Source organism: Portunus trituberculatus, chromosome 12, assembly GCF_017591435.1.
Source record: "Portunus trituberculatus isolate SZX2019 chromosome 12, ASM1759143v1, whole genome shotgun sequence".
NCBI lineage: Eukaryota > Metazoa > Arthropoda > Malacostraca > Decapoda > Portunidae > Portunus > Portunus trituberculatus.
The window spans coordinates 7793231-7809266 of record NC_059266.1 but is presented as its reverse complement, the minus strand read 5'-3'; the positions used below and the strand labels follow the sequence as shown (position 1 = coordinate 7809266).

Genomic DNA, 16036 nt, shown 5'->3' with positions numbered 1-16036 from the left:
GCTGCCTGTTGGCCGGCTCAGGTGAGCCTCACCACCTCACCAAGATATGCAACACTCATAAGATAGAAGGCAATCACAAATAAGATGTGCACACACACACACACACACACACACACACACACACACACACACACACACAAATATCTTTCAAAGGTCAAGGCAAGGAAATAAGACTGACACAGAGTGGTGAAGCAAAAAGGCAACTCACCAGGTAGGCAGATGTTAGCACCACTCGTAGCATCTCAGCATCCAGGCCGGCCATGAGCAGCACCGCCACGCAGGCCGAGCACACCGAGCGGTCCGGCCAGCTGCTCAGGGCAACACCATACACTTTGCTGCGGAAGTCCTCCAGTCTGTCGGGTGAGAGGACAATGAGTGGAGTAAAGTGTAATGAATGAAAAGAGTTGTACCTAGTTGTAGTTTTACAGGGCCTGGGCTTTATGCTCGTGTGGCCCCATCTCCATATCTACACTTATTCAAGTTTCCTTTAAAACTATGTGTGTGTGCGTGTGTGTTTGTTGCTATGTCCACCTCACCTGGCCTTGGAGGAGGGTGTGGTGGAGGACAGTGAGGCAGCCAGCAGTGAGGCACAGGCATAGGTGGGGCGGCCCTCCCTCAGGTAGTAGGTGGCATCCAGGTTGTGGTGGATGCCGTGCTGACTCACCAGCTCCTCATCACTCCAACAGGGCAGCTTGGTCTCCTTGTCGTAGCCGTGTCTGAAAGCAACATGTATTCTGAAAAGCTTTGCTCTCTCACTCCAACTATCTTCCAAAGCCACAAAAGTGATTAGCCACATTGTCAGAGTGTTTTCCTGTCAGTAACTGCAGCAGTGAGGGGAGGAGGCCCACCTGTTGTGCTCCTGGAAGGTGAAGAGTCGCGTCAGGTCAAAGGGCACCGCGCCAGAAAGGAGGTCATACACCGTCACATCAGAAGACTCACTCTCTTCCTTCTGGAACACCTTGTGCAGGTAAGGGAAGGACTCCACCAGGCCCTCCACCACCTGCCGGGGGGTGAGGGAGTGCTGGCCCAGCAGGCCACACAGCTGCTCCACCTCCCCATCACTGGCCTGCTGTGCTGAGGTGGCCCTGTCCCCCTCCAGGTCCAGGAAGTCCTTCAGGGTGTGGGTGGGGGCATACAGCATGGTGAGGAAGGCTGGCAGCAGCACCTCCTGAGAGTTGTGGCAGTGCTCCACCACATGTTGCAGGTTGGTGAGGCAGGCACGGAACACTGCCTGCCTGTCCTTCACCTCCAGGAGATTCATGAAGGGCCGCACCATCCTGGCCCAGGCTGGGCCCTCCACACCTTCCATATCTTCAGAGCCACACTCACCAGCATAGTCATAGGCAGGGAGAGGCAGGTCCTTGGCAGCCAGGTGTTGCAAGACTGTCCTGTGGATGTCCCTCCCCAGTGTCTGGCAGGGATGCTCACCTCCCAGCTTCCTCACGGCTGCCATGGCCCCGGACACCTGCAGCCGCCGTACCAGGGCTGGGGCTGAGGTGCCCTCTCTGGAGGTGAAGACGCCTCGACGGGCCAGCAGGTTCAGCAGCAGGTCTGAGAATGGGTCAGTGGCCTGCAGAAGGTCCACCATAGCCTGCGTGATGGGCCACAGGCGTTCCACCGGCCACACTGTCTCCCGCCGGTCATGCATCTCAAAGCTGCGCACACTCCAGGTGTCGGCCTCGCTGGCCGCCACCGAGGCTGAGTCCAGCGAGTCGTGGGAGCGAGCTGAGGACTCCACATCGCTGCTGTACAGCGGCTCATTCAGCAGGTTGAAGGCAGAGTAGGCCGGCTCTGGGGTGTGGCTGCCCCTGTCTCCTCCATTGCTGCTCTCCAGCCTGCATGATCTGTTGCTGGGATGCAACCAAGCAGCCTCCTCCAGGGGCACCTCCTCCCCTCCTGCATCCTCCTCAGGGGCCACAAACTCCCGGTCCAGCCAGCGCCGCAGGTTCCTGAGGTCGTGCTGATGCAGCAGGTACTGCCAGGCAGCCGCGCCCTCCACGGGACCCAGCGTCTCCACCTCTGAGGAACAACACACACACTGAGTGCCACACCAGTGCCAGGGCTGCCTAAACATAAATACTCAACAGGGAACAGGAGCACAAAATAAAGGGAAAGAAGCAGTAAGGAAACATGACTCCAACTCAAATAGAAATCAAGAAATTATCACTTATTGTAACTCACACACACACACTGAAACTCACCTCCACTGTAAGCAAAGAGGTCACACAGTACAAACATCATGGCTAGGTTGGACCAGCCGGCCACCTGGCCCACCGTGATGGGGGCCGTCACCTTGGTGGGGCACGACTCGGCCTGGCTTACAAGCTCCACCCATCGTCTGGCAGGGGAAGGGAAGGAAAGGGCAGGGCAGGTGAGGTGTGGGAAGAGGAGGTACATATGGAGTAATGATATGACAGTGATGACTATAATGAGACTTTACACCAACACCACCACACTCACCTGGGAGGCAGAGTGAGCAGGTCTGGCAGTGTCCTGTGTATAGCCACCACCACAGTGACGGCCAGTGCCTCGCCAGCCCCCAGCAGTCCTCTGGCACCCAGCGCCCGCCCCACCATGTGCACCTCAAACAGGTCATCACTGGAGAGCAGGAGACGGTGCAGGGCATCCCCATACTCCTCTATCTGTGGCGCAGGGCATGATCAGCAACACAAGGCAAGTAAAGAGATAATAGAGCCTTAGATACAAATAACTAAGCTCTCCAGGAAATATTATGTATCCATGGTTTACAAAGCAGTGATGCAACTGTACACTCAGCCCCAAGAGTGTGGTCATGCCAGCATCACCATCACCCTCGCCTTGTTGTGATGTGTGCTGTATGCTGGAATTCTTGCAGCCAGCTATACCACAAACACCACTACCACCATATCTCCACCAAACAGTCTTATATCTAGTTACTGTACTGCAATTCACTTCTACGGCCAACACCACCATCACCACATCCCACCAAACAATCTTATATCCATAATTTAGTACTCACAGCAACCAGCATAACATTGAGCTGTGCCTCCTCAGTGGTCTTCTCCCGTGCCACATCAATGCAGCAGGCCAGCAGGGTGGAGGAAGTGACTGTGCCATACACCCAGGGCTTCAGCTGCAGGTAGGATTCAGCCGCCTTCAGGCACTCCTTGTTCACCGCCTCCTCCACTATCTCCTTCATGGGCTTGTCTCCCCACGCCTGTGTGACGGAGAGGCCTGGTGTTACTACAGTAAGATATCAATGCATATTCCTCCCATGTTTTTTATTTTCTAAGTGTCATCCGGTTTGAGTAAAAAAAAGAGAAAAAGTGTGCTTAATTTATTCCTTCCATGCATGCTTTTTTTAAGGAGTTTGACCACACACACACACACACACACACACACACACACACAAAAAAAAAAAAAAAAAAAAAAAAAAAGTTTTAAATTTATCACTTCCAAAGACAATGAGAGAAATGATCCTAAAGTAAGCCAACTGAATCCAAGAGGTGTTTTAATACTATTTGGAAAGGTTCAAGTCACGGGAAGGAGGTAACATCATTATACTCACATTGTACAGCTCTGTGTGGCCGGCCTGGAAGTCTGCCTCAGGAAGCTGCAGCATCTCGGCACTGCGCTGGTAAAAGGACACCTGAGGACAACACAAGACCAAAAGAATTACACTAAATTCTCTGTACACTTCCACTATAGTCCGCCTGAACTGTCACTGGATGCATGAAGGCACCTTTTAATAACCTAGCCTAACCTAACCTAAAAACTTCAATATCTAGAGACTTTTAAAAGTGAGTGGGACAAGAAACTGTAACATTAGAGAGGAGCTTAGTATGTGTGCCACAGAAAAATAGATAGATAGATAAATGGATGGATAAATAGATAGATACAGACAACCCCGCTTAACGAAGGTTCACACAACAAAATTTCGCTACAATGAAGGTTTCCTTTTTTTTTTTTTTTTACATTACAAGGGCACTGGCCAAGGGAAAACAGTGTTGGAAAAAAAAAATCCCGCTGGTTGCCAGGCCCTGTTAAAAGGAAAGTAGAAAGAGAAAAAACAAAAAAATCTAAAAGGAGGGTCCAGTTAACGTAAGAGGTGTCTTGACACTCCTCTTTTGAAAGAGTTTAAGTCATAGGCAGGTGGAAATACAGACACAGATAGAGAGTTCCAGAGTTTACCAGTGTAGGGAATGAAGGAGTGAAGATACTGGTTAACTCTTGCATTAGGAAGATGGACAGAATAGGGATGAGAAGAAGTAGAGAGTCTTGTGCAGCGAGGCCGCAGGAGGGGAAGGCATGCAGTTAGCAAGTTCAGAAGAGCAGACAGCATGAAAACAGCGGTAGAAGACAGATAAAGATGCAACATTGCGGCGGTGACTTAAAGAATCAAGACAGTCAGTTAGAGGAGAAGAGTTGATAAGACGAAAAGCTTTAGATTCCACCTTGTTTAGTAAAGCTGTGTGTGGATCCCCAGACATGAGAGCCATACTCCATACACGGGCGGATAAGGCCCTTGTACAGAGCAAGCAGCTGGGAGGAGAGAAAAATGGACGAAGACGCCATAGGACACCTAACTTCTTGGAAGCTGATTTAGCAAGAGTAGAGATGTGAAATTTCCAGTTTAGATTTTTAGTGAAGGATAGACCGAGTGTGTTTAATGTAGAGGAGAGGGAAGTTGAGTGTTATTGAAGAAGAGAGGATAGTTGTCTGGAAGGTTATGTCGAGTAGATAGTTGTAGAAATTGAGTTTTGAGGCATTGAACAAAACCAGGTTTTCTCTGCCCCAATCAGAAACAAGTGAAAGATCAGAAGTTAGGCGTCCTATAGCATCTCGCCTTGAGTCATTTAATTGTTGTTGGGTTGGGCGTCTGTTGAACGCTGTTGAATAATGCAGGTGGTATCATCAGCATAGGAGTGGATAGGGCATTGAGTCAGATTTAGGAGATCATTGATGAATAATAGAAAGAGAGTGGGTGATAGGACAGAACCCTGTGGAACACCACTGTTGATAGTTTTAGGGAAGAACAGTGACCGTCTACTACAGCAGCAATAGAACGATCGGAAAGGAAACTGGAGATGAAGGTACAGAGAGAAGGATAGAATCCGTAGGAGGGTAGTTTAGAAATTAAAGATTTGTGCCAGACTCTATCGAAGGCTTTCGATATGTCAAGGCCGACAGCAAAGGTTTCACCGAAGTCCCTAAAGAGGATGACCAAGATTCAGTTAGGAAAGTAAGAAGATCACCAGTAGATCTGCCTTTACGGAAACCATACTGGCAATCAGAGAGAAGGTTGTGAGCTGATAGATGCCTCATTATCTTCCTATTAAGGATAGACTCAAAGGCTTTAGAAAGGCAGGAAATCAAAGCTATAGGGCGGTAGTTAGAAGGATTGGAGTGGTCACCTTTTTAGGGACAGGTTGAATGTGAGCAAACTTCCAGCAAGAAGGATAAATAGAAGTAGAGACACAGATGAAAGAGTTTGACCAGGCAGTGAGCGAGTTCGGAAGCACAGTTTTGAGAACAACAGGAGGGACTCCATCCGGACCGTAAGCCTTCCGAGAATCAAGGCCAGAGAGGGCCAGGAAAACGTCTTTATAAAGAATTTTAATTTTAGGGATGAAGTAGTCAGAGGGTGGAGGAGTAGGAGGAATATGCCCAGAATCATCCAAAGTTGAGTTGGTAGCAAAGGTTTGAGCGAAGAGTTCAGCTTTAGAAAAGAAGAGACAGCTGTAGAGCCATCTGGATGAAGTAAAGGAGGGAAAGACGAAGAAGTAAAGTTGTTAGAGATATTATTGGCTAGATGCCAGAAATCTCGAGAGGAGTTAGAATTGGAAAGACTTTGACATTTTCTATTGATGAAAGAGTTTTTAGTAAGTTGGAGAATAGATTTGGCATGATTACGGGCAGAAATATATAGGGCATGAGTTTCAGCAGTTGGATGGCTACGGAACCGTTTGTGAGCCGCCTCTCTATCATTGACAGCACGAGAACAAGCAGAGTTAAACCAAGGCTTTTTAGCTTTAGGGTTAGAGAAAGTATGAGGAATGTATAGCTCCATGCCAGAGATAATCACCTCTGTTATGCGCTCGGCACAAAGAGAAGGATCTCTGACATGAAAACAATAATCATCCCAAGGAAATCAGAATAGTACTGCCTTAGTTCCTCCCACTTAGCAGAGTTAAAATGCCAGAAGCACCTCCGCTTAGGCGGGTCCTGAGGCTGCACTGGAGTGATAGAACTGGTAACGGAAATTAGATTGTGGTCGGAGGAGCCCAACGGAGAGGAAAGTTTAACAGAGTAAGCAGAAGGGTTGGAGGTTAGGAAAAGATCAAGAATGTTGGGCGTGTCTCCAAGGCGGTCAGGAATACGGGTAGGGAACTGCACTAGCTGCTCTAGGTCATGAAGGATAGCAAAGTTGAAGGTTTGTTCACCAGGTTGGTCAGTGAAAGAAGATGAAAGCCAAAGCTGGTGGTGAACATTGAAATCCCTAAAATGGAGATCTCAGCAAAAGGAAAGTGAGATAAGATGTGCTCCACCTTGGAAGTCAAATAGTCAAAGAATTTTACATAGTCAGAGGAATTAGGTGAGAGGTATACAGCACAGATGAATTTAGTTAGAGAGTGACATTGAAGTCTTAGCCAGATGGTAGAAAATTCTGAAGATTCAAGATTGTGGGCACGAGCAAGTGGTGTCGTTACGCACGTATGCGCAACATCCAGCTTTGGATTGAAAATGAGGATAGAGCAAGTAGGAGGGAACAGAAAAGGGCTGCTGTCAGTAGTCACAGACAACTGTGTTTCAGTTAGGAAGAGAAGATGAGGTTTAGTAGAGGAGAGGTGGTGTTCCACAGATTGAAAATTAGAACGAAGGCCACGAATGTTGCAGAAATTGATAGTGAAAGTATTAGATGAAGTGTCAAGACACCCAAGGTCGACAGCAGAGGGCAGTCCGACCTGGGGACATTTATGGTCCCCTCCCAGAGGGGACTCCGAGGCAGGGCGTGGTGAAGCCATTATTAAATTTTGATTTGAAGAGAGTGTAAAAGTGTAAGGTGTTGTAGTGTAGTGTAGGAAGTAGTAGAAGTTGTCTTTAGAGGGCAGGCTGCAGCTGCTCAATTGTATAAATGAGACCACAAAGGGAACCGGGAAGAGAGGACACGGGGAATCACTCAGTCTGCAGCACTGCCTACATCCCCGTAAGTACCTCTCCTGGAGTATTCCACCGGGCGGCAGGTGACTACTGCCTACTCCAGGCAGTACTACCATCTGCTTGTTTAACGAACACCAAACTCACTTTAACGAAATTTTATCCAGGTAATTTTTTCCAAGTTTGAAAGCCCTGCCGTATCACGCAAGCCGACAGGCTTTTGAATACACCAGTGCCTCTTGTGGACAAAACGTGCACCACTCACTCCCCCAGTTCAAAACAATAACAGCATCAGCAGCAGCTCGTCTTTCCTTGCTCTACATGCCACAAAAATGCCCTGCAATGTCACCTAGCATTGCTAAGAAGACCAGGAAATCTCTTACTCTTGAAGTGAAGCTGGATATTATTCACAGACATGAGAGATGCAAGAAAACTAATAGCATTGCTTCCCACCATGGCTTGACTCCATCTACTGTCTACTATTTTCAAGTCAGCAGACTCTATTAAGAAAGCTGGTGAGATCATATCTTCCTTGCAAGCTAAAAGAACCACCTGAAGTTGTGACTCTACAATGGATAAAATGGAAAGCCTTGTGGAAATGTGGTACATAAGTTTTGTATGTGGTACAATGATGCACACTTTGTTTACATTTCACAGGTTGCCAGCTAGCGCATTTCCTGCTCCACTCTCCCTCCCTTCATAAATTTAAGATCAACAACATTATGAAGTTACTTACATACATACATTAGTGTACATTATAATGACTTAGTCTTAAATTAAACTGCTTAAATGTTTAACTTCATACTTTTTACTTTCATTAAACCTTTTACTGTACTATGATGCACTCTCGCTTTGTTTACTCTCAATGGAAGCTCAAGTCAGGGGTTAAACTTATTATAATTGGTTCGCTTAACGAAAATTCGCTTAACCCGCTAAGACCGATGGCCGCAAAATTCGCACCCTCCCATTACCGCAATTATCATAAAAAAAATCAACTCTTATAAATTACTCTGGAAAAAAATCTGCTGTTAGTAGACATGACAATGCATCATCCTACAAGTTTTTATTGCTCTACTCACTATGGTTGTCTCAGAATAATAACCGATAATTGGAGAAGATTGTGGTAGCGGCAACTCAGGGGAGGTGCTTTTATGTGTATTCTTACATAATGTAAGGCACTGCTCATGTTTTTATGTGTTTTCACATGTTTTTCGTGTTTTCACTCATATTGGCTGATTATAGTTACGTATGTTTTTATCAAGCGTGGGTGACGATGTTGTCACAATAGCGGGTCGGGATCTACCTCCAACCTGTGCACTTTGCGTCTTGTCCCGCCTTGTCTATCACTTTTATCACTAAACTTTAGCTTCCTCTTAGCACCAGTAGCCATAGTTGTAAATAATAGTTCCTTAAATAAGTAAATACGTAAATAATTATCACCGCGACACGACGCTCACGCACCTCACAGAAATTTGCGGGAGACTAGCTGGCTAGAGCGGTGTGCTTCCTGGGAGCCGACAGTACTACCATAGGCCTACGTCATGACCAAATATAGCAGCGCTACCAATGCTAGCGCGGTTTTTATTAGCGCTCAAAGTAGCTGCCCCATTTAAGGACTATCGGAAGTGTGCTTTGCAGCCGTATTTAAGGCCTATCGGACTTTATGGGTTAATGAAGGGTTTTATAGGAACGTAACCCTTTTGTTAAGCAGGGGTTGCCTGTAGATAGATAGATAAATAGATGGATGGATAGATAGATAAATGGATAGATAAAAAGATAGATAGATAGACAGATAGATATTGTACTTCCACACCAGCCCTGTCGTGCACCTCACCTGTTCTGACATTTGCAGCACCATCTGGGAAATGTTCTCATCATCAATGTACTTCAGCACGTTGTTCATCTCCTCCAGGATGCTCTGAAGACAAACATTCACACTTATAGTTACATTCACACTGACTTTATATATATTTGTATTTTGAGTCCATTTTTTAACATTCACACTCATAGTTACATTCAGTGACTTATATATATTTGTATTTTGAGTCTATTTCTTATTCATATTTATATTCATGGAAACTTTATTTGTATTTTGAGATCATTTTTACTCATATCTAGAATTACTGGAACTTTTATCTGCATTTTCTAAGTCAAATTTGCTCTCATATTTTGATTTATGGATATTTTATTTTGTGTTTAAAGTTTTTCATTCTTTACTTCAGCCTGGCCATTATTTACTTTTATTTTCTATCTATTTTCATTCTTTCTCTCTCAATCAATCAAATATCTCTGGTGACAAAATTCCCTCATGATATTAACCTTTTCCACATTTATTTTCCTATCAAACATCACCAAAACCAACATTTTCTTGTACTCTTACTCTTTACTCTTTCTCTTTACTATTATCAAACACCAGATCATTCAAAGAGTCTCTAAGCCATGCACTAACATTGAAGGAGCACCACCAGCACTCACATTGAAGTGGTGAGTGGCAAGGTACTTCAGTGACAGGGCAAAGGCTCGGGAGGTCTCGTTCTGTGCGTACTGAGGGATGTAGCCCAGGAGGAGGTCTGCCAGATGGCCATACTGCCTTGCCCTCATCTCTGCCAGACCCACCCAGTCCTCCTGATGGTTGCATGAGGCCAGGAACACACTCAGACCTGGTGAAGCATAGATGTGAGGTGAGTAAAAGGTTTCTTGTATGGAGCTCAAATGAATAAGGATATGGTTAGGTTAGGTTAGGTTAGGTTAGGTAAAGTTAAGGTTAGGTTGGTTAGGTTTTCTTATATAACACTGGATTCCTAAAATTCATGAAGATATTAGTTACTGTAATGTCAAAATAAAAGCTGAAAAGTGACGAAAATAAGATAAATAAGATAAACTTCAAATTAAAACCAATAGAAATGCTAAATAGCAAAAAAAATTCAAGAGGGGTTGGGATTTCAATGTACTAATTAGCTAAAAGTGAGAGGTACTGACCCCACTGACCAACACAGCAACACTCCACTGTAACCCAGAGCCTGTGTACTGCAATAGGTAAGCACAAGCACACGAACAAACACTCACCACTCACCACAAATTAATGTGATCTGAGAGGAATGAAGGAACACTGACACAGGCAAGAATATGGAAAGATAAATGCAACATATGGAAAGATCTGGAAAGAGAGGAACTGAAGGAACATATGAATAAAACTCCAGGCAACAGAAAGATAAGACCACTCCAGGCAACATATGGAAAGATAAGACCACTCCAGGCAACATATGGAAAGATAAGACCAGTGCAGGTAAATAGAGCCTTATGAATAAACAGACCTTGCTCCACCATTGCCTTCACCTCCGTCACCTTGGCCATGCTCTGCTCCTCCAGCCCCTCCCGCAGCCCACTCAGTAGCTCCCCAAGGTCCACCTCTGAGTCCACACTGCTGATAGAGGCGTCCTGGTGGGGTGGAGGAAACACAACACTATTTAAATGCAACACTATTCAAACAACACTATTTAAATGCAACACAATTCAAACACAAGACTATCTCAACCCAACAGTACCTCGTCCATGAGCATTGCGACGCCATCGTGGGTGAGGAAGAGATCAGGCAGGTGGTGTGTGGTGCCGGGGATGATGGCCACTGTTTCCCCAAAGCGATGGTGGTTGTTCACGCTGCTCAGGCCAATGTCAAAGCTCAGGTAGTTGTAGTATTCTGTCGAGGGAAGGGATGGTACGTTGAGTTTTTTTTTTTTTTCCGATTATTATTACCATTTTATTTATTTATTTATATATATTTTTTTACTATTTGTGTGTTTGTATATTGAATCTATCCTTCTATTATTCACTTATCCTCTTCAGTATTCATTAATTCCTTCAGTAGCATGACACATTTTTACATTAATTCTGCTTGCTATTTGGTGATTTAAACAGCTTCAGAATTTGTGGGTGGATTTAAATAGTGAAGACTGTGGCCGTTAATCTTCTGACCTCCATAGACCCTTCCTAATGCAAATAAAATGGTCTAATAGTACTCAAAACTCATGGTGAAAAATGTGTCCCAGTACCGAAAAGGTTAATTGTGTTCCAAACCTAATATTCACTCCAGTACCCCCTCGCTTCCTCTATCACCTACTTACTGTTTCCTATATTCTTTTCATCCCATCATCATCCACTTATCCACCTCACTACTCACTAATGCCCACCACCTGCCTCCTATAATACCTATCTTTCCTATATATCAACTTTTTTTTATCCCTGATCCACATGTGCTCTTCATTTCAACATTCTTATCCTCAAACTTTCCATGTTTTCTTTTGGGAGGCATCTCACCATGTTTTTTTGTTACCGTACATGAAAATATATTAAAAATTACACAGAAATGCTTTGCTCTCTCACCACAACTATTTTCAAGGCCACAGAGATGATAAATGGTGTTTTCAAGAGTTAATAATGTAAAAATCTTCTCACTCTGCCTCTAGAACCATAAAAACACCTTTAAAAAACTTGTGTAAATCTAAATAAAGCTTTTGAAGTAGTGGAGGTGAAGCACAGAAGTGTTTGAGAATACAGGCCAAACACACACACACACACACACACACACACACACACACACATGTACTAACTCTAAAACACAAAGACATACACACACACAATAACTCCATCCTTACCAGTACTGCCATCATCCACCTGACAAAACACAGTGAGAAGAGTGTCGGAGAGGCCCAGTGAGACCTCCCTGACTTGTGACGGCTGCATGCTGGACGGCCATATTACCTGGTGGAGGGTGACACGCGACCTGGCCACTCCACCTGGGTAGAGAACAGTGGCAGGGTTACAAGAGGAGTATATAGAAAATGTGCTGAAGTGTCTATGTTCTGCTGTGTGTGGTGGCTGTGATGTGCTGAGGAGGTAGAGAAGTGTTGGATTTTTGTGTTGCTCTTGGTCAAATTTCCTTTCTTACATTAAAAAAAGAAAGAAATGTCCTTATGAAAAGTTTTAGTATTTGAAAGGCAGTGAAAAGACCACAAACCAGATGGATCATGGAGGAAGGTATGAGGGAGGAAGGAGATAGAAGGAAGTGGAAGGAGGAAGTGAAGTGGTATTAAAAGAGTTTGTAGTAGTTGGAAGGCTAATAACTAGGAGAAAGAGTGTGGAGGAAGGCATGAGGGAGGAAGGAAAAGGTGGAAGGAGACAAAAGAAAGAGATGGAAGAAAGAAGAGATGGAAGGAGGAGATAAAAAGTGAAGTGGTAATAGAAGAGTTTGTAGTGGTTGGAAGGCTAGTAACCCCAAAAACCAGGAGATGGAATATGGAGGAAGGAGAAGATGGAAGGAGGTGGAAGGAAGTGGTGGAAAAAAGGAAGGAGAAGTGAAAGACCTATATTAAAAGAGTTTGTAGTAGTTGGAAGGCTGGTAAGACAAAGGAAAAACAGATGGAGTGTGGAGGAAAACAAGGGGGAAGGAGGTGGAAGGAGGAAGTGAAAGAAAGAGGAGGAGGAAGTGATGCGGTAATAGAAGACTCTGTAGTAGTTGAAAGCCTAGGAAGACCCACACAAATCAAGAAATAATACATGAAAGAACCCACAATGAAGAAAACGAAGGTACCTGTGTATACTGAGAAGACAACCACCACAACACACACCTTTCTTCCCCAGCTGTGCCCTCTGTCTGAAGTCCGTCACATAAAGGTGTCTCTCTGTGTCCATGATGGCGATGGTGTCCCCCGAGGTGGAGCAGACCAGTCCCCCCCACTCGGTGTACTGTGACCCCACTCGCTGCAGCCCCAGGTTCACCAGCTCATGGAGACGACAATTCTTTAACTCATACTCATCTGAGGTGTGTGTTAAGGAGAGGAGCGGTGATGGTGTGTGTGTGTGTGTGTGTGTGTGTGTGTGTGTGTGTGTGTGTGTGTGTGTGTGTGTGTGTGTGTGTGTGTGTGTGTGTGTGTGTGTGAGAGAAAGAGGCTGAGAGTGTGTGTGTGAATGAGCTACAGAAAGAGTGTGTGTGTGTGAGTGTGAGAGAGAGAGAGAGAGAGAGAGAGAGAGAGAGAGAGAGAGAGAGAGAGAGAGAGAGAGAGAGAGAGAGAGAGAGAGAGAGAGAGAGTGTATGAGTGAGACAAAGGATGTGTGTGTGTGTGTGTGTGTGTGTGTGTGTGTGTGTGTGTGTGTGTGTGTGTGTGTGTGTGTGTGTGTGTGTGTGTGTATAGAAGTCACATGAAGGACACAGCACAAATAAAAATAACAAAATCCATAAAAAAAAAAATAAATCAACAAACTGGAATACATAAGATGAAAAACAACACTGCCAACATTACAACCACAAAACGGCAAAATTGAACCATCGTAAACTCATAAACCATCGTAAACCAAGAACTCTCTCTCTGTATGGGCGTAAATGAAAGGATACAGAGTTCAGCGCCAGTGATGGGCTGCGACGACCTTAGAGTAGCAGAGGTGTGCAGTGCGGAGGGGTGGCGTGCGCATCACCCCATGGCAGGAGGGGCAGCCGCCGGCGTTAGTGGCAAGCAGCACCAGGCGGTCACTCTGAGGCTGCAGGAGGATGTACTCTTGGCTGTGTCCCCAGATCTTGGCGTTGCGTAGTGACCGAATACCTGTCAGAAGAAACGGTATGATTTTTTTTACGTGTTTATCTTTTTTTCCTCGCCTTCTATTTCTATCCTTCTCTTTATCCTCCATTTTTTTCTTTATCTTTCTTATTTTTCTATGATCTCTCTCTTCTAAGCTAATTTCCTTCCTATTCTTCCTAGGCTCATCTTTCTCTTTATTCTTCATTGTTCTCTTCATCTTTCTTGTTTTCTATGTCTTTCTTCTATGCTAATTTCCTTTACATTCTTCCTAGGCTCATCTTTCCCTCTATCCTTCATTGTTTCCTTCATCTTTCTCACTTTCTGTCCTCTTCCTTCTATGCTAACTTCCTTCACATCCTTTCTAGGCTCTGACAGTTCAACAAAGACCAATTTTACAGCAGGTTTTATCATATAGACACCAGAGGAAACAAAAGATTAGACAAAAAATACATAAAACAAGCAAAATAGAGAGTTATAAACTAAAGTAAATATCAACAAACAGACAAACATACACACACAAGAGCCACAGTGACACTTACTTGAGTCCCTCTCCCTGATGAGTGCCAGTAGGGAGGGTGCCGACAGCTGTAGGGAACATGACAGCCCTGTATCAAAGTGCAGTGAGTAGCGAACCAGTGCGCCGGTCTGCCGAGTGATGACCACCTCGCTCTCCTCACCGCCTCGCTGCCAGCACCCACTGTACACCCAGAGACACACCGTTATACACTCACAACAGGTACAAACATAAAGACTGATACATGTTTGGATGAATGGATAGATAAGATAGATAGATAGATAGACATACAAATAGGTAGACACATAGATAAATAGATAGACAAATACTGATACATATTTAGATAGACAGATAGATAAATAGACATACAGACAGATAGATAGACAAATAGACTTGATACATATTTAGATGGATAGATATATGGAGATTGATACATATAGATAGATAGATAAAATTGAGAAATATTTAGACAGACAGAGATTGGTACATATTCATAGAGAAAAATAAAGAGATAGATAAAAAGAGATTGATGTGCATTTAAATAGATAGCCAGATAGACATTCACTGCCCACAACCAATTACCACAGTTACAAAATGACACAGGCACAACAGAGTGAGTCACAACAGCCTCCGACAAACAGCAACACAGACTAGTAGGATATATTTCTTTTCTTTAAATGTTAGAGAGGTAACCTGGCTAAGGGCAGCAACAAGAGAGATTAAACAAACATTCCCACTTGGATGCCAGTTCCCCATCAGCTCCAAGAGAGAGAGAGAGAGAGAGTTAGCCAAAAATGAAGGGGATAAATGTCTTGATACGTATCTATTTTGAAATGCAAATAAATTTCATGGTTTTAATGATATTGAATTAAGTATCTTATCAGCGCTGTTACTACTGCCTCCTACCATACACTGCCCTGCCACATCCCTCACCAACTGTACCCTGCCTTACCACGCCCTTTTTCTACCATACACTGCCCTGCCACACCCCTCACCACCTGTACCCTGCCCTGCCACGCCCTTTTCCTACCATACACTGCCCTGCCACACCCCTCCCCACCTGTACCCTCCCCTGCCACGCCCTTCTCCTGCTGAACCCTGCACTGCCACACCCCTCCCTGCCAAATGCCTCCCCCAACGTATCCTGCCCTGCCACACGCCTACTCAGACCTACCACACTCTTCCCATACTGCCACACCCCTCCCCTACCCTCCCACATCCCTTCCCTGCCCTGCCACGCCCCTGCCCCGCCCAGCGTCACAAGGCAAGCGAACACAAACAACTCACTCTGAAACTTCCTCGATGACTTTGGTGCTTATTTTCTTGTTGAGCCACGTGATGAGGAAGAGTCTGCCGTCCCCCAGTAGAGCGAGGAAGCCCTTATTGTTCGCCTCCAGGTCCGCCCGCAGGATGGTGTCGATGGTGAAGGCAGAATCCGTCCATTTTTTGACCACCACCACCTTGCTAGCGTTGCGGTGGGCGGACATGTTTGTTTACACGCCCAGCTGATCCATCACGCGACCTACATTTTTTTTTCTGTTTATTGCTATGCTGGAATAAAAATGGGTGTCTATATCTAGAAAAAGGTGTGTTTATTTAGAAAGAGTATAATAAAGTGTGATTAGAAAGGTTATTCAAGGCAAGAGTTAAGAAAGTGGTATATAACAAGGCCATGATTTTTTTTTCATTTTTTGTTAAATTACTATGCTGGAATAAAAATGGGTGTCTATATCTTAAAAAGGGTGTATTTATATAGAAGGAGTGTAATAAAGTGTAGCTAGAAAGGTTATTCCAGGCAAAAGTTGAGAAAGTGCTA

At 44.9% G+C, this 16036-nt stretch overlaps 1 protein-coding gene across 1 annotated transcript in view; it reads right to left on the bottom strand.

Annotated features, from left to right (window-relative positions):
- The window catches only part of LOC123502626, a 30202-nt gene extending 14474 nt beyond the window's left edge, over nt 1–15728 (bottom strand). The window contains 17 exon segments of the mRNA XM_045251790.1: nt 209–353; nt 537–716; nt 849–2019; nt 2202–2338; nt 2461–2642; nt 2999–3196; nt 3548–3628; nt 8972–9055; nt 9613–9797; nt 10452–10575; nt 10683–10834; nt 11790–11930; nt 12762–12950; nt 13526–13554; nt 13556–13730; nt 14246–14403; nt 15508–15728. Of these exon segments, the coding sequence (XP_045107725.1) occupies nt 209–353; nt 537–716; nt 849–2019; nt 2202–2338; nt 2461–2642; nt 2999–3196; nt 3548–3628; nt 8972–9055; nt 9613–9797; nt 10452–10575; nt 10683–10834; nt 11790–11930; nt 12762–12950; nt 13526–13554; nt 13556–13730; nt 14246–14403; nt 15508–15707 (3531 nt within the window). The 5' untranslated portion in view covers nt 15708–15728.
- Nucleotides 15729–16036: the final 308 nt, after the last annotated feature.